The sequence below is a fragment of the Scylla paramamosain genome, chromosome 31, assembly GCF_035594125.1.
Source record: "Scylla paramamosain isolate STU-SP2022 chromosome 31, ASM3559412v1, whole genome shotgun sequence".
In the NCBI taxonomy this organism is placed as follows: Eukaryota; Metazoa; Arthropoda; class Malacostraca; order Decapoda; family Portunidae; genus Scylla; species Scylla paramamosain.
This window is the reverse complement of record NC_087181.1, coordinates 18,601,865-18,620,429: the sequence shown is the minus strand read 5'-3', so window position 1 is coordinate 18,620,429 and position 18,565 is coordinate 18,601,865. Positions and strand designations below refer to the sequence as shown.

At 39.1% G+C, this 18,565-nt stretch overlaps 1 protein-coding gene and 1 long non-coding RNA gene across 10 annotated transcripts in view; one reads left to right on the top strand and one right to left on the bottom strand.

Moving 5' to 3' along the window:
- LOC135088786 (E3 ubiquitin-protein ligase SH3RF1-like) overlaps positions 1–18,187 on the bottom strand; it is a 28,817-nt gene extending 10,630 nt beyond the window's left edge. For 3 of the 9 annotated variants that reach the window (XM_063983812.1, XM_063983814.1, XM_063983820.1), the window contains exons 1-14: positions 16,942–17,077; positions 14,827–15,000; positions 13,962–14,462; positions 13,794–13,849; positions 13,143–13,269; positions 12,777–12,875; positions 12,230–12,366; positions 9,313–9,699; positions 5,625–5,867; positions 4,883–5,050; positions 4,266–4,576; positions 1,348–1,510; positions 983–1,106; positions 316–488 (exon numbers count right to left, since the gene is read on the bottom strand). In XM_063983812.1, coding sequence (XP_063839882.1) covers positions 316–488; positions 983–1,106; positions 1,348–1,510; positions 4,266–4,576; positions 4,883–5,050; positions 5,625–5,867; positions 9,313–9,699; positions 12,230–12,366; positions 12,777–12,875; positions 13,143–13,269; positions 13,794–13,849; positions 13,962–14,462; positions 14,827–14,961 — 2,624 coding nt within the window. In that variant the 5' untranslated portion in view covers positions 14,962–15,000; positions 16,942–17,077. Of the gene's footprint in view, positions 1–315; positions 489–982; positions 1,107–1,347; positions 1,511–4,265; positions 4,577–4,882; positions 5,051–5,624; positions 5,868–9,312; positions 9,700–12,229; positions 12,367–12,776; positions 12,876–13,142; positions 13,270–13,793; positions 13,850–13,961; positions 14,463–14,826; positions 15,001–15,560; positions 15,743–16,941; positions 17,078–17,315 lie in introns of those variants that run through there. The other 6 variants (XM_063983815.1, XM_063983818.1, XM_063983819.1 and 3 more) reach the window with 6 other exon arrangements.
- Positions 10,446–12,766, top strand: LOC135088791 (uncharacterized). The gene is made up of 3 exons (XR_010261121.1): positions 10,446–10,526; positions 12,173–12,370; positions 12,616–12,766. It is a non-coding gene; the product is annotated as an uncharacterized LOC135088791 (long non-coding RNA).
- Positions 18,188–18,565: the final 378 nt, after the last annotated feature.

Below are 18,565 nucleotides of genomic sequence, written 5' to 3'. Positions count from 1 at the left end.
CAGAAGTATGGCACACACCTTTACCCTTTAGTATTTAAGAGTATCTCCCAGGAAAGTACAATGTTTTGAAGCAAAAGTATGCACCTGGAAGATACTGCAAGACTGAAACTTTAGGAGGGCAAGAAGAGAAAAAAAATAACAATAACACAGTAAAGCCAGGGCACAAAATCAAGGAGTAGAGGGTAATGGAAACAAAAACATGAAACACTATCCACACTTTACACTGGGAGAGGAGGAAAGAGGATGGGGAAGAGAAAAGTCACTGGATTTTTTTTGTCCTCCCTGAATTAACCTCCAAACACTGTCCTGTCCCACCTTGTATGGACGTGCTGCAGGACATTGGTGGACACAGTGGAGTCCTCAAACACAGGGTTATCCATAGAGTAGGATGGGGGAGGAGACTTGCTTTTCTTCTTGCCACTGCTTGCTAACTTGCGCATCAGACTCATACCACTGCCCCCACTGCTACCTCTGTCCTTTGTGCTTTTCTGGAGAGATGGAGAGGCAAGTGATTATGTGGCATGGAAGGTTGTTATAAGGAGTAATTGTTACAATGAGCTCCAGAACCATCCTAATTCTTCTGAATAGGATCATGATGTCCTCTTGGTTGTTTTATGTTTGTATTGATGGTTTTGTAGGGAAGGTGAATGAAGGGATGCCAAATAGCAGTTTGAGTCTGGTGAATGCAGATGGTAGATGTGTGATGGCCTCTTGGTTGTTTTATGTTTGTATTGATGGTTCTGTAGGGAAGGTGAATGAAGGAATACCAAAAAGCAGTTTGAATCTGGTGAATGCAGATGATAGAGTTTACATTAGCTCCTCTTTGCTCCTACATTAATTTAGTTTACATTCACCTTCTTTAAAAAACAGTTATCTTAGAAGCATAAAAGGCCTCATAGTTATATTAAAAATCCATTCAAAATATACAGTTCATTGTAGCAGTGTCTCATTATCAATGCTGTATAATGACTGTTTTTGTCACCTCAAGTCCTCGACGTACCCTTTCCACCTTGGCTGGGGTTGTGCTGCTGGTGGCGACTGAGCTGTTCTCACCCAGGGCAATGTTTGGAGGTGGTGATACAGTATTGCTAATCCCACTAACAGACCTGGAAGGAAACCACTGTGAGCCATCAGCAACAATAGAGAGAGATGACAACCTCACAATAGGAAACTGATCAAGCTTTGAAATTCCATTATCTAACATAGCTGTAATAATAAACAGCACCATCAATGCTCTATAAAACACCTCAGGCATGTATACAACAAAACAGCACTGAAAATAGGACAATGCCAGCCTGTTAAAACACAAATAAGTAAACACAACAAACAATACAAGGAGTGACACACCTCTGGTTGACACTGAAGCCCTGAGGTGTCTGGGAGGAAGGGTGCCATGAGGAGGAGGTGAGGCCACTTGTGCGGTGAGCCGAGGACGTCTCTGTGCCAGAGCTAACAGACCTTGGGGGCAGCTCTGGGGGTAGGCACGGTGGACTGCCTCCCATCAGCCCTCCTGGCAAACAGTTGATGGACTTGGAATTATAGCCTTGGACTGAATCTTCAATGTTATCTGGTATCAATCCATTCCTCTGCTTTTACTTTGATTCTTATCTATTTTTAAATAATTTTTGTTGAGTATTCTGTTGCATATTTCATATGGTTTCCATTAAGATTTTATCTTTAGTTTAATTTTTAACTATTCCTTTAATGTAATTCTGGTCAAACTATTGCTATTTTTCTACCATGTCAGTTTTACAAATTTTGCCTTGCTCTGATTTCTCTCCCATATTCTTCTTTATAAAATTCTGCATTTTTTTTCTTTTTTTTCTTTTGTCACATGTCAAGAAAGCCTTGATAACTCTAAACAACTTTTCTTTACATTAACTTCTTCTTTCACCTTAACACATGCATTATTCTCTCCACAAAAAGGATATTGGCCCATTTAGCAACATTCACTCTACTCCAAACACCTTCATCATAGTCCACATCACATCCAATCTCTTTTTCATAAAAGCAACATACAGCTTCCTCTTCCTTTCTTTCAAATTAATCTACATGCAATATACAACTGTAGTGTCCCCTTCTTATTTCAGCACTTCAACTGTTGCACAGGTAGAGAATCCCTTATCCAAAATTCCTGGAACTGAAAGTATTGTGGATTTTGGACTTTTCCAGTTTTCGGAATATTCTTTATTTGCGTCTATAAATTGGAACAGCTTGGGAATGGGACCCATGCCTAAACATGATACTCATTATACTCCATAATATAGCTTATACATATACCATAAATGTACTTTTACAATGGCTGCAAAAAAATTGACAAACTAAACATCACAGAGTGCCCCAGATCAATGTTTTATTTACAGCCATGGAAGGTATAAAAAAAATTGCAAGTTGTCAAGCATGGCAACTCACTTGCCCTGAAGATGTTATGCTCAGTTTTTTAATCACTGACAGTAACTGTCTGGCACAGTGAAGGGAGATGTCTTTCCTGCGCTTCTCCATTGCTGTGACCCTCTCGTTTCATTGCTCACATTTAATTCTCCTTACATTATAATGGGTCATGGCAAGCTTATCAGTGGAGAAAAGACTGTTGTGATGGCCTTTGTTTGAGAGGGGCTCAGTAATTGTAAGACCAGAAGAAAGAGATGAAGATTAAAGGTAACCATCACTTGGGTGGCGAAGGCTGCACTAGCGCTGGGAACAGCTGTCACTCCCGAGAGAATGAAAGGCTCTGGATGAAAAGGAAGACAGATACAAGAATGGCAAGTTGATACGATGTATACCTTGTAAAAACTGAGCTGCTGTGCCCTCTTTCTCTTTGTCTGAAGAGGCTTGTGAGCTGTAAGGCAACAGGAAGTGATAGCTGTTCCCAGCCTTCGCCACTTGTGTGATGGCTGCTTCGGACTGTCTATAGTCTCTCATTTTGTCGCAGTGTTGGCTCTCTTATTATTTTCTACCATTATTATCTTGACTTTTGCTCCTCTGAACTTGCTAACTGCAAGATGCTAGTCATGTTACACTCATACATGGAGGTGAAGTTCAGTTCTCACATAAAATTAATGTTTTGGACTTACTGCACAAAAAAAAAATAATAATAATAATAAAAATATCATGAGTAATGACCAGAAATGTTATTGTGACAACTGCTGACAACAAACTAATACCAACTCACCTGAGCTGGGAAGCCCCACCCAGGGTAGGTGAGGTCACATCTCACAGAAGCACACAACACTTGTATGTGCCAGACACTTCCCAGCACTGTGGAATTTTTCATTTGTGACATGTCATGTCACCATTCAAAAAACTTTTGGATTCTGGAAGTTTTTTGGATTTTGGAAATTTGGATAAAGGATTCTCAACCTGTAAAATTTATGTTTGGTGCTCTCCTATCATTCATTATTTCCAGTTTTCATGCCATCTGCAGGACACTCAAGGTCCAACACATTACCAATTTGGCCACAAGTTACCACCAAAGCCCAGATAGATTTTAATCAGCCTTAACTGTCCTTCACTACAACTCTTTCACCCTTACTTCATGCCCTGTCATTAATGCTTCTCCTTAATCCTTTGAAGTCACTGATAAAGATAGTCATTATTTTCAGTTTCCATATTTGTACTTCACCAGATTTATGAATTTTTTTTACTTCCATGTAATAATCTTAAAATATGTTTAAAGTATTTCACAATGATCTTTTCAAAGTCTGACATCTAATTTAGTCAATACTGCAACTGTCTAGCCTAGCAAATCTCAGAGAAATTTACTTGTACTTTCTAATAGGTAGGTACTACATCAGTACATTTATCAGTTGTAATTATTAAGAAAATGCTATCAGGGATGATGATATGTGTGTGTGTGATGGAGCTGAAGCTTTCCCCTGCACAAAGCTCTGTTTGCTGGTATCAAGCTGCACACACTGGCTGGAAATTATAAGCCCTGTCTTGCTCAATATCTAACGGATGAATCACTATAAAAAACCTACAAAATAAAATTAGTATAAAAATACTCCATTAAACCTAAAATGTCCAAAGGAGCTTCAAATTGCTTCATACACTAATACCCAAAGCAAACCAGCATCAAAACTGGCTATTTTACAGTAAGCTGTGCCTAGCTTTGCATCACATCTCTCACACCCTCCCAAGACAACCCGTCACCCATGCAGGACACGGCAAGGCTGCCACAGGAACCCTGATGCCCCAAAGCCAAGCAGGGATAACAGGAGAGGATTAGGGTCGGTTATAAAGGTGACAGGTTAGCTCTGACTCACCAGCCGCCCCTGGGGAGAGAGACCCTGCATGCGGTGATGAGTGAGTTGGAGAGAGAGTGGGAACCATAGAGTGGACCGGTGTGTCCAGGAGACTTGTGTTCTCACCGCGAGACCCATCGGAGTTCCTTCCATCCGGACCACCACTCAGGTTTGGTCTCGGCCGTGTGTAGCTCACCACTCCCGTCTGAGGCACCGAGGATGACCCACTGGACGACCCCGACTGGGAGCCACCACCGCTGCCGCCCTCGCTGTGGTTGGTGGAGGAGCTGCGGGCATTGCGCTTGGCCAGGTACGCTGATATCATCTGTGGCCTGCGGAATGGAATTTGTTAGGTGTGTGTGTGTGTTGAAGTAATGAGTATCCAGTGAGGAAGTTAGTGCTTTTTCTTCACTTTGATTAAGTTACTGAGTTACCATTTCCTGTCATTCTCACTAAGCAAACATTTAGATAAAAAATTTCAAAGGTGTAATATATATGCAGCACCTTTGCCAACTAAGCAAAATACTATCCCAGATCACATTTTGCAACTTTAAGGTTAGATATCTTACTGTAACCCATCCAAAAACTAGCAGCACTGGCTTATCTAGATATGGTCCACTACCTCCACTCAGACTCACTTGGCAACTTGGACATAGTTTCCTGGGAAGACACCAGTGCGGTCTGTGGTGATACAGCGGCCCTTGAACCAGCCATCCTGACACTTCTCGGTGACAGTGTAGATGTGGCTCTTCTTCAGCTCCAGCTCGTCAGCCTTGCGTCCACGGTAAGAGTACAGTGCCACATAACTGTAATGTGTTCTCTGCATCAAAAGTAGTTCATTTTCTCACCAACATATATTCATTTTCTCATCAACATGTGTTCATTTTCTCATCTGCATATGTTACAAAACCTACAGTTTATAGTGTGAGATAAGTCCATGCTAATAAAGCTTCTGTGCATTTATGAGGCATCAGCTGAATCACATACAGTGATGGTGATTTATAAGCATGAATAAGTTATGTTCCTTAACTCTTTCATTGTGATCATAAAAAAATTTAAGATCTAAGTTCAAGATTTTACATCCTAAAAGTAAAATAACCTGCTTTCATGTAAAGCAATCTCAAGTATTTTTGTATGTTTCAAATTTTTCCACTTGATGTTCTTTCCAAGATTTTTGACAAAGCTTTCTTTCATTGTTATTTGTATCTTACTTTTGTAAATTGCAACAAGGGACACAATAAAACTTTCTGCAATTCTGAACACCTATATATCCACTTTTCATATATTGCATCTGTGGAGGCTCAATTTAAATTACATTCAAATACTATGGAGGTAAAGAAAGGCACAGGATGATGCAAAGTTGAATACAGTGATTCTTACAAGGTCGTTGCATTGACTTGAGGAGTGGAGGAAGACATGGGTGGGGTTGAGGACTGAGTAGAGGTACGGAGGCGAGGGGAGCCCATGGATTCAGGTGGGGTGGTCACTTCCCCTCCGGCCACTGTCTCTTCCAGGCTACTCGGGCCCTGAGGCACCAGACCATTGCCATTACCATTGGTGGGGGCAGTGGTGCTGCCCGGGCTGGTGTTCTCCTCAGTGGGGCTTATGATCTCCACTGAATGCCTGGTGAGGTAATGTAAAGATTTTTCTGAAGTTCTGAGAAGGAAAATCAAAGAGGAATTAAAAAGAAAAAAAAATGGTAGCAAAAGAAAATGCAGTGGACAAGAATGATTGGAGAAGACTTGCAGATGCTGCCAACTCCTGACACTTGGGAAACAGAAAAGATAATTAGTTTTGAAATGGATCTCAACCTCTATTAATGGCAGCACATGTTAAGCTTTTAATAACATTATTCAGTAACATCACACAAAATCAACACACAGTTCTACATCACAGGTAAGCATCAAACTGAAAACCTTATCATATACAAGCTTCTCCCTTGCTCATAATGTTTAAGGAAATCATTACACACAGGCAATATCAGTAGACGTATCATGGGTATCTTAAGCTTCATCCAAAGATTTATATCATATTTATATTAGCAACACAGGGTGCCCAATGTCTAGGTGGTTTGAGGCACATCAATGCCTCCAACCATAATATAAACACCTAGTTCTCATTACATGCAGAGGTTAAGTTCTGGCAAACCTTGCTTAGTGAGAATCTTCATAATGTGAACCTATCTTTACAATAATTGTGAGGGGTTACATTCCGCAACTCAATTTTGATCCCCAAATGTTAATCATGGCACAATTTCAGCATAACAATGCACTATAGCAATACTACAACACACCAGTAATCTTATATTACACTAACATAATATGGGAAGACAGGATATAAAAATATTACAACTAATAATAATGTGAAGCCATCCTCCTACTCAACCTTCTCTCCATTCTGGATCACCTCAACCTTCGATTCAAATGTTTCAGCAACAATTTGTCCGCTAACCTGTGTTACAGATGCATACTTTCCCCCCGAGGCACTGAAACCCTGTAAAGCAGTTCACATAAACATGAATTTTTACAGCGAGAATACTTTGCACATTTGGGGTTGTCACTTAAATGTGAATCATGTTTACTGAGAACTATGTGTACGACATTATGACAAAATAACTGACATGGCCTGTGTATAGCAACAATTGTGTATGTAGGTGTGGTTGCCTCCTATCCCTCTGCAGTGTTGCTCAAATGAAAGGCAGGAATCAAAGTGCATTTTGGAGACAACTGAAGTAACAGATGATGAATGATGAATAAAAATAAAACAAGCTATATCTGCCTAACAAACATATGAACTTTGCACCTGCCTCTGTTCATATGAAGGGAGTATTCAGTATAAGATCAAATGTATCTTCTGTCACTTCTATTACCTGGAAACTAATTCTTGTAACAATTCAACTATACATAAAAAAAGCAAAAAAGCAAAAAACATCCCATCAAGAAATATAAAAATGTGAAAAAATAATATATAATAATGACAACAATAATAATACATAATAGAATCCTTTAAATACACAACAGTACACACAAAATAATAATAACAAAATAAAAATACAGGGAGATACAGAAGCTCCTGGAAAAATCAAAATGCCAGATAAAACATCCTAACTTGTCTCTGCTGTGAGCCAGATGAGGCAGGACACTTGGGATGACAAACACCAAACATTCACACCACCACTCACTGCCACCACTCTCACTCCCTCCTCCACTGTGACATCTAGGTGCTGATATACAGGAATATCAGAAGTAATGTAAACTTGTGTCAAAAGTAACAACCTAACCTCATGATTTACTGAAGACAGTACATGAACTGAAACCACTAGAGATAATACTCAAAGATGGCTTGAGGTGTGTTTTGTAGCACATTGATGGCATATAACTATATTTTTTGAGCTTCACTCCCAATTGTTTTCAATTCAAACCCATCTACATGCAACTATGGAGTTTAAAGTGTATGTATGACAGTACCACCAGAGTGGGTTTTTTTTTTCTGAAAGTTATCTGAAAACAGAGATGATGAAGCCTGAAAAGTATATATATATATATATATATATATATATATATATATATATATATATATGTGTGTGTGTGTGTGTGTGTGTGTGTGTGTGTGTGTGTGTGTGTGTGTGCATTTTTGCACTTCTATAGATGTCAATAAAATGATGACCATGATCCAAAGGTGTGTGAATGTGATATGATTGAGGTGAAAATTAGTCAAGGAGTTGGCAAAGAGGGCAGTGAAGGGACTGGAAAGCTCTAAGTGTTAAGGCTAAAGCAATGATTTCAGGATTTTTAAAGGATAAACACTGTTAAACTCCATTAGTAACAGCTACTATATACAATGAAATACATGTGAGTTATTTACACAATAATACCTATTTTAAATAATATCTGAAATATGGAAGCTATGGAGCTGGGCAGCAGAGGATGATTAATTGAATGACTGACTGACTGATTCCAAGGCACAGGTGATGACCTTCAATACATCATTTCTGTAAGTAACTGACAAATGGATATTATGTACTATGACTTGTCTCATAACTCTATGTAATCATATCCAAACTTCTGCTTATTTCTTTTTATAATACAATATTAAGAATTTGAGAATACTACAATGCTTCATAAGTCATCCAGCAAATACCATATTAATTGTGGATTAGTGTTCCTTTTCAGAAACACAATTATAACTAACACATGAAGTAATTATATATACATGTATATTTACAATTGAGCTATACACTAATAACACAGTGATACACCAGGATATTCAGTGAGCACACAGAAAAGGTTTGCTGTCTTACTTTGGAATGGTCATGCAAAGAAATATTAACACAAATTTAATTTGAAGTCAAATGAATAAATATCCCTGGTTCTATATACACAATGTACATCTGTTGAGCAATGTTCAAGTATGACTGAGAATATGTACAAATTGAACCAAAGGAAAATACAGTTCAGCCAATAACAAGAGTAAGAGCAGAGTGAAGCAAATAAATATTTGATTTGTGTTGTCATCCTCCTCTATCCTCCAGACATATCTATGTACTTCAATCATTTACATATGTAATTTTTCAGCAAACTATTTTCTAAATATAAAGCTAATTAAGAAGAAAAATGTGTGCTTTTGATGGATGCCTCAAAAAAAAAAAAACTAGCATAACGTATTAAAATTGCAAAATAAAAAGGCATAAATGTAATTATTTAATTATGTAAATAATGTACTTCAATTATTCACAGCTAAAGGGACATCTTTAGAACCTATACTTAATGGAAAGAGAAGACAAAGTGTAAGTGATATGTCTAATAATGAATATAAACATACTTCAGAGGGATGCCTTTAGAACCTAACCTAAGCTTACCAGTATGACAAAAGGAAAAGTATGAGGCATGTCAAGCAGAATACATTAAGAGAATAGGAAACCCTGTGTGTGTGTGTGTGTGTGTGTGTGTGTGTGTGTGTGTGTGTGTGTGTGTGTGTGTGTGTGTGTGTGTGTGTGTGTGTGTATAAGCAACTAACTAACTAGAGGTCTACACCATTCTATGCAGCAACTGGTGGGGGGGGTGCATACCTTTGAGGGGAGGCAGGAGATCGCGGGGGGCTGGGGTTCTGGGTGGTGCGCACGGCAGTAAAGCTGTGCCTCTTCTCCCGCTGGTGCCTCTTGCTTGGGCCCCGCAGGAGAGGGGCTACAGCTGAAGATTGTACTAGAGGGGAGGAGGGGGAAGGGCCAATGTTAGGTGGGGAAGCTGAGGTGGTGGGTGAGGGCAGGGAAGGGTCAGGGCTGGTCACCACAGATGATGATGAGGATGATGACTCTATCTGAAGAGGGACATGTTGTTGTGGCTGTGTTGAGGGAGGGTGGCTGCCAGGACCCTCGCTCAGAATTAAGGGTGTGGCAGGTTCCCCCTCTAACCTAGTAGGAGTTGGAGGAGCAACACGCGAGGGGCCCTGTTGTGAGCTGAAATGAAACAATCACTCTAGATGCTGTCTCCTGCACCACCAACACCACAGGCAACATGAACACTAGCATTAGCTGACTTCAATACTCTGCTTGTAAGCACTAGACATGTATTAATTCATCCTACCTGATGGCATATTGCTCAGAAAGCTCTACATGCTTGGAAATAAGAGTGTTATTAAAGTTCTTTCCGAAAGATATATTCCTTAATGGGTTATATTATTTATGACTAAGCATTTTTTGGTTATTCCACCAACACAGTAATGTTTATTTTATGTATAACTCACCAATGAAAATTTTAACAGAAACAAACAGATGTAGCTGCAAGATTGAAACTATCATCCTACTTTTTAAACTTAAATAAGGAGCAGCAATGTATGTTGGTAGAATAACAGACACAGGCAGTGTGCCTTGATTTTCATTCTCAGCCTCCCACTGTCCTAAAGGCTGCTGCAGTGGATGGAAACATATATACATGTATACATGAAACATGTGTGAGTGTGCATGAGTGCTGAGTGACAGTGATAGTGACAGTAACAATAAGCACTAGAGGACAGATGCTGAGCTGAAAGGGAGATTATCAAAGTCATCCCAGTGACAGCATTCACCTTTCATACAAACAACCAGTCATTTTAATCTAATCTAATAAACATCTGATAAGTATTTTTTTCCCATCTTTTTATGACTGCCACAGAGAATGCTGTCATCAGGTAAAAATTGGTCCATGGAAGATATAGTGTTTGGGAGTGTGAAGCAAGATGCACTCAATGCTTGAATTGTTTGTGTCCTGATATTCCACAGAGTACTCTAAGCTGCATCACACTTAGGTCCGTATTCTCAAACATTTTAGCATTCTATCTCATCTGTACTTTTAGTAGGCTCTAATGGATAAGAATTACTGGGGTTTTCAACAGTATTTTGATAACTTAGCAGGATCTAATGGAAGTTATTGGAGGTGTTCAAGAGTACTTGACAGTTCAACAGGGGTTTTCAAATATACCTTCGTGATTTTGTGATAGTTTAACAAAGATTCCATACCATCAATAGAAAACAACACATGAGAAGCCAACAAATCATCTCAGTGGTACTTGCAAATAGTGCTTATGACAACACAGGATGTTTAAAAATACGGGCCACAAAGCTGTGCACTGTGCTGGGTGCTGCATCCCTCCTAAGTGTTTTCTTATGACCACTAAATCCACAGAAACATCATAATGTAAGATGCACTTTAAATGCTAGAGTTCATGTTAGGTTACCTTATTACCAAATCTTTTAAAGTACAACTCACATTAGACTATAAAAATCCACATATCACCATTTAAGAGTTCCAGTTTATGGAGAGTTAGGACACAATACATTTTAAACATGCAGGAGGAAGACAACAAGGTGCTGGTTGGGTAGGTGTTGAACAGTTTTGTATCTTAAGATCTATTTTGCAGCTTTGTACAGAAAAAAAAAAAGTCTAATCTTTCTTTCTGATGATACACATCCTCGAGACATCTTCATTCTCACACACGGGGGAATAGCTTCACTTGTTTCACGTAACAGAAGATAAAAATATATATATGTCAATAAATAATAGTTTTTTATGCTTTCATACAGTAAAAAATATACATACAGAAAAAAATAAAATAAATAAATAAATAAATAAATATATATATATATATATATATATATATATATATATATATATATATATATATATATATATATATATATATATATATATACACACATAAGTAGTTTCTTACCATGTCACACAATAAGACATATTGATTGATAGATAAAAAAAAAATGAGGATAAATAAATGAATAAATAAATAAATGCAAATGGTTTTCTACGTTACACACACACACACACACACACACACACACACACACACACACACACACACACACATGAAACACCAGGATTGACACACACACACACACATCAGTTTTACACACGCAATGCAATGATACATATATTATGTTCTCTCTGATCTGGAATAATAGAAAGAGAAACAACATAACAGACTTGCATTATCTTCACATAACCAGAAAGTCATACATGCACATCTCTAGGTGTTCTATTTCATTACTTCTATCTACAGAGATGAACATAACAGAAGAACAGCTATTCATTTCCAGAAACCCATCTCTTACATTCAAAATCATCTTGATCACATATAAACATCTTCAAACATCCTAATTCATTGTTTTTATCTACTGAGATGATCACATTGAAGGAAGAATAGCTATTCATTTAAGAACTCCTAATCCTTGCATAAAAAATTACCCAGAGATAATCTTTGTACCTATATACTTTTACTGTAAAATCACTATCAATTACTTTAAAGCAGGAAGTACATAAAATTCCTACCACAACCAATCTTTTCTTCCTCCAACTGGATACATTTTTCGTGCATGAATAAAAGGAATGAAAACCTGCAAGACAGTTCAGTCTAAAATCTCTATTTCTGGATAATTCTAGGCAATAATACGCAGTTCTTTGGGGGGAAAGAGTGAGCATATATTCCACACAACTTACTTGAGGGAGAGCTTCATGAGGGCCTTGGCAGCACTGTTCAGATCTACAAAGGACAGCGGAAAGATCCCAATGCGTGAACCAAGCTTCCCCTCAGCCCAGTTCTCATCCACTCGCCGCAGCACTGTTAGAATCTCGCCCTGAGTAAGTAAAGAAAAGAAGTAAATAAAAATTCCTCACCCACATATAGAGCAAAATGGTTTAATTTAATCAAACTTAACATTTGGCTATTTGGTACATCTTTCCTTAATTACTAATCATTCTGAGACATCTTTACTTGTTCTATAGCAAATTGCAAAATCTATCCTATTTAATCCCCTTCTTTCTTATAGATACTTATAAAGATTTCATGCATTACTTCTGGTGGTGTTAATTCTTTTGTATTGCAGTGAAAGGGTTAAGCAAGAGGGTGACCTGCTAAGAGAGGACAGGTTACAGTGCTGGGGTATACGAGAGAAAGGGAAGTGAGAGAATCAAAGCATACAAGTACAGAATACATGGACAAAAATAAATGGAAAGAGGAAATGAGATGTTGTAAAAGACTTCTTACCTTGTTGAAAGTCAGGCAGTCTCTCTCCTCATCATTTGTCATCTTGAAGTCATAGAGAGCTTTACACTGTGGAATATGACTTGGTAGTGGAGTGATGACCTGCAAACACATCACATTACACTGCTGAATCAATACACAGGATACTACAAAGGTAAAGCAGATAATATAACAATTTTAGCACATTAGTTCATTCCCAGCATTACGTACACTCAGTCACTAGGCACTTTATAATAACTGCAGTACTAATATGTCCTCTTACAATTAATTTCTTTATCATAATTTTCTCAGGGGAACAAACACTATGGAACAGAATTTCACACTCAGGTTATAAGAGTCTGATGGTGGTGGCTGGAATGAGCTGCTCACCTGAACATAAGAGGCAGGAAAGAATCCCACCTGGTTGTTAAGTTCTCCCTCATACCAGTTTGAGTCTATCTTTTTCCGGAGTATTATCACATCTCCCTTCTTGAAGCTCAGGTCTCTGTAACCAGATCTGTATAACTGTATGATGAATTATCTTTTACGGCAGTAACCAGATCTGTATAACTGTATGATGAATTATCTTTTACGGCAGTCTTTCAACATATTGCCAACACAGAGTTTATACATGAATGCTACTGGATATATTCTGTGAAGGTAACTTTTTTTACAAAACCAGTACAGTTGTGTTTATGTCATCATTTTTGAAGGTAGGTTCTATGCTTACATTTATGAGACTTGAATACAGTTTCCTAACCTGTATAATTACACTTAACAAAATTTAGGTTAAGTTCTCTCTATCCAAAAATATTAATATAATCTTCAAGCCATAAAAATGCATTTAGTAGTCTAATAAATAATAATAATAATAATAATAATAATAATAATAATAATAATAATAATAATAATAATAATAATAATAAACGGTTTACTATTTAGGCAGTTAACAAACTGAAAATGTACTGAGGGTGTGGGGAAATATTTAACATTAATCCTAAAGGTAAGTAAATTAATAATGAGGCACAATATGTTACTCACCCTGCTTCCTTCCTCTCATAGTTGTAAAGTGCTTTTGCACATGGCTGAAGGCTTGTCTGAAAAGAATATGGAAAATTAAGAGCAATCTAAATGTAGTAACAAACTTTCCACTAACAATTTCAACATATATTTTATTTCCTAACAGACAGAAGAAGTTACTTTCAGTACCTGTCTGTGAGTGGTGAGAGGGAGTGGGGAGTGCTGGGAGCTCTGGGTGGAAGGGGTCAGGTTGATGCTGAGGTTCCCTAGGGAGGTGACCCCAGCATTAAAGCCTCCATGCCCAATGCTTCCCTCCCTCCCTAGAGAGCCGCTGTACCCCCCTAAAGTGGTCCCGCTGAGTGCACTTCCCCCAAATGGCCCACTGTGACCCCCTCCTCCTCCTCCAGTGAAGCCATGTGTGGAATCAGTGCCAGTGTACGCAATGGAGGTTTGGAAAGACTGGATGGTGGGAGGAGGGGGTGCCTGAGTGAGAGGAGGGCCGTCATGGGGGTCTGATCTGCCGGGAGGCTGGCTGGGGTGAGGCACGGTCTGGCTCGGCTTGATGGGCTGGCTCAGGGCAGGGCGAGGTGCACTCTTCATGCTCTCCAGGATCCTCATCAGCAGGATGTTGGGTGGCAGCTCGTCCACCGCGGCCTCCACCAACACCCGGCATTCTGGGCACCGCAGCTCCTGTCGTGCCCCACCACACACCACCACAGGGAGAGAATGGGAAAAGGAGAATGTCATTAGCATCAGTTTCTCAATGTTTTCTGCAATTATTACCTATTTCTTAATGGTAGTGATAGTTCCTTATTTATTTTTTAATTAATTATTCTCCCTCCTGTACTATGCAATACTATAATGATGTTTAAATAGTCCCAAGTATTTCATCTAGTGAATAAATCTTTACATCTACTGGCACAGTTGTGATCACACCTACCCTAGATATCAGGGATTTACACCATGGTTACAAAAGCAACAACTAGTGCTCAATGGCTGGTTAGACTGGGATACCTTGATATCATTCACAATGCAATGACCTGAGCTTCCTTACCTTGTGGGTTTCAACAATATCATCCAGACAACGCCTGCAGAATGTGTGCTGGCATGGCAGAACACGTGAGTTGGACCCCAGCTGTTCCAGACACACTGAACACTCCAAGGCATCACTCAGCAGCAGCTGCTCCATCCTGCGCTGCCTCACCACACTCCTCACAGCCCCATCTTACTACAGGCAAGGGAAGACACCATATTACAACCATTCCATGCTCTTAGTGCACTTTATTAAATATTACATACTGGCCTTTAGAGTTCAGAATTGGGATTTCCATCTTCTTTGCTATGTAGCAACCAATCATGAGGCCATCCTTGTCATCAGCATGATGACTGATTTCCTAAATGTGTTGTCTTTGTTGAGACAGTATGTGAAATGAAATATTCCTTTTGTGGCTGGAACTCCTTTGCTCCCAAAACCTTTCTCCTGCAACTTACAGGTCCTTATGGTGATTTTCTTTCTTTTCCTTGTATTAGTTATTTATTTATTTATTTATTTATTTGTTGTGGTATTGGGTGTTTAGCAGGTTACATTCAGAAAGTTACCTTTGTCCCACCACTCTGTTCAGCCTTACCCACCTAATGTAACATCAAATTGTTCCTCATATTAGTTTTAAAACCCCCAATTGCTAAACTACTTAAATAATGACAATATTTGATTCAACAAAAAATATGGTACACATATTTAAATTTCAGTACATAGGTGTTCATTAATTTTTTATTTGATTTTCTTACCCACAGCAAATAGCCACACTCAGCAGCACACAGTCCCACCTGAGGAGTGGTGCACCTGCCGCCCAACCAGTAACACAATGGACTGCCAAGTTCAAAGTCTCTATCCTTTTTTTTCCTGAAGCTCATATTTATTTGTGCTTTAAGGCCAACTGCTCAGTATTCACTGTACTGTATGTTTTACAGTCACGCCTTTGTCTGTGGTGACGCAAGCAGGAATGCCCTGGTGAGGCAACACACTGCCGTGTCTTAACAACCCTAGACATGTCAACACTTCCTGCTTACTCATCACCTTCCTTCAACTTTGCAAATAATACTCTAATAACTGTAGCATTTTTATCTGACAGTTAGGTTAGGTTAAGATTAATTCAGTTCATTAACTTCACCAAGCTGATCTGTTCACTGTAAATAATGACTTAATAGAGCATCAAATTTTGCAGAGAAATAAGATAGACTAAGGTCATTTCCACAATCCCTAACTTTTCAATTCACAAGACAGCAGGTCAGTTCAAGCACACCTGCACCATTGAGTGCAAGTGTTGAGTGTAGCTACACCTGATCTGAGCACTAAACAACCTTTCTTTAACCGTTAACTAACACTGCTAATTCAATCATTTCAAGAATCACACCTCCACAAACACACACAGGCATAGTGCACACATGGCAGTATGCACACAAACAACATATTTTGGAGATGGGTGCAGCTGCTAAATATGTACTAACATGCACCTAACCTTAACACTCAACAGCCCTTCTCTAACCTTAACTACCACTGCTAATCCAATCCCCACATGACACACACACACACACACACACATACACATAGCAACAGTGGACATGACAGTGTACATACAAAGATGTATGAGAGATAAAGGTGTGAAAATATCATCTTATATCCGGTCTGATGTCTGCTTACTAAAATTAAAAGCCACTTCTTTTTTTATTATTTGTCATTATCTCCCAAACTTCCTATCTCTCCGCTGCACTCACACAGTCAGTCAGTAGGTGGTTATCGGATACATTTGTTTGGTGTGCTCATAATATACAAACCCGGCACAGTATTATACTAAAAAGTCCCGTATTTTTTAACACAGCCCTTCGAGTAACAAAAAAAAACAAAAACATATTTCCAGTGTATATTTAACATCCACATGAGAAATTAATGGCTGATAACTACTCACATGGAGAATGTCAAAAAAACGTCACCGCAAATAGAGTAATATTGTCACTTTATTATTATATTCCACTATCCCCCCCTTCAACTTCTCCCCCCCAAGATGGCCTCCTCCCAGCCCATCTAAGCCTCAAATTCAAGTTTACTGGTGATGTATCTAATTGCCAAGCTTGTATCCAGTCACTCATGAGATACAAGTTGAATACTCACTCAAAAAAGAGCCAGAAAACACCGATCTTAATACTGATGTCTCGTCCTTCCTTCCCTCCACCTGATCTTCTCCCATTTTCGTTCCAACAATTCTCTTAAAAAACACCTTAATCCTACTATTTCCTCCCTATGCAGTACTAAAAAATGCACTTCAGTAGATCAGAATCACTACTTAAAACATAAACTATTTTTGTGTATGCTTTTCTAAGGTCGATTTTAAGAAATTATGGCTTTTTGGCAAATGTTTGGGGCGTTTTAGAGGAAGTACGGCTCAAAAACAACCTATTTCTTCTATTTTCTCTATGTATGCTAGTTAAATATGCACTTACGACTACTTAAATCAATACTACCAGCCTTTATATTTATCCATTTACCTTTGGAACATTAAAATTAAGATTCAGTGGTATTTCGGCAAATTTAAAGGAACCGAGTAGGTCACGGACTCCGACCGGGTTCCTCAGTCAGTCAGCAGATCAGCTGCAGGTTGGAGTTAAGTCAGGGTGTTCCAGTTCACGGCGCCCCTTCCAGGATGCTCCAGAGACATTCCAGGGACACAGGTGCTTCCAGGACGTCAGAGTCCATGCTCCTTAAGGGTATATGGAGGTCATTAAGGTCACAAAAAGGTCGTGGAGGTAAAAAGGGTGTCCTATTTTTGGCCTCCTGTTAGTGATTCTCGCATATGAGTTTAGGGTTATATGTCGATTAATGTATTTTGATGCTCGTATTGGTTTATTTTGACTTATGACTTCACGTCAGGAAAGCTATTTTAATTCTCAGTGGGATTGCAAAGTTATCATCGTATTATCACATGCTTTTCTATTCGTGGGTATGATAAATTGTGGTCTTCGCATTAGTCAGGATTATTTTCAAGGATTAAGAGGCACCAAGTCTTGGAACCAGTCAGCAGCTGTTATGTCTCGCCCTCGTTTTTCTGACAAGTTTTCGTAATGAAGTTAAAAATTCGCCACGAGGAATAAAGTAGCAACATTTCTTGGATGGCACAGCTGAGCAGCAGTCACCAGCTGTCTAACTCTCAACTTTCTCTTATAGTAAGCGAAGGACATTTCTCCACATAATAGCCACAATTTCACTTCTAATATAGTTCCTGTGTTAAGAAGAGGCTATTTAAAGGCGTTAGATTTGAAGCAGAATTGGTAAATGCGTCTTTAATCATCTCCACGGGAGAGAGCCGCTATCGACAGTTGCCGCACTAAGTTCAGGGGCTGAGGCGTTGGATTTAGTTAATGTGCAAATTCTCCTCACCGTTGCCTTTAATGAGAGAGGGCAGCTGTTGACAGTATCCAGTCCACCACCGAAAAATGACAATCTGGAAGCAGGCGACGCAAAAAATAGGTCTGAAAGTACATGAAAATAATCGGCCAAGTGACCCGCGTCCGTCGCACCCGTGCAGCTGTAAGCTTGTGATAGTGAACGCTGTTCCATATTGTTAATTCTTCTTGTTCACGTCCACATGCTGGAGCATGAGGAGTGTGGAAGCTTTTGGTGTCTTTAATCTGCTTGTTTGTGTGTTCATGGGTGTGATGAGGTATGACTGACAGGGGATAATTTTTACCATGTGTTGGTGATATGTCAAAGCCTTGATAACAGTGTGCGGGGAACTATC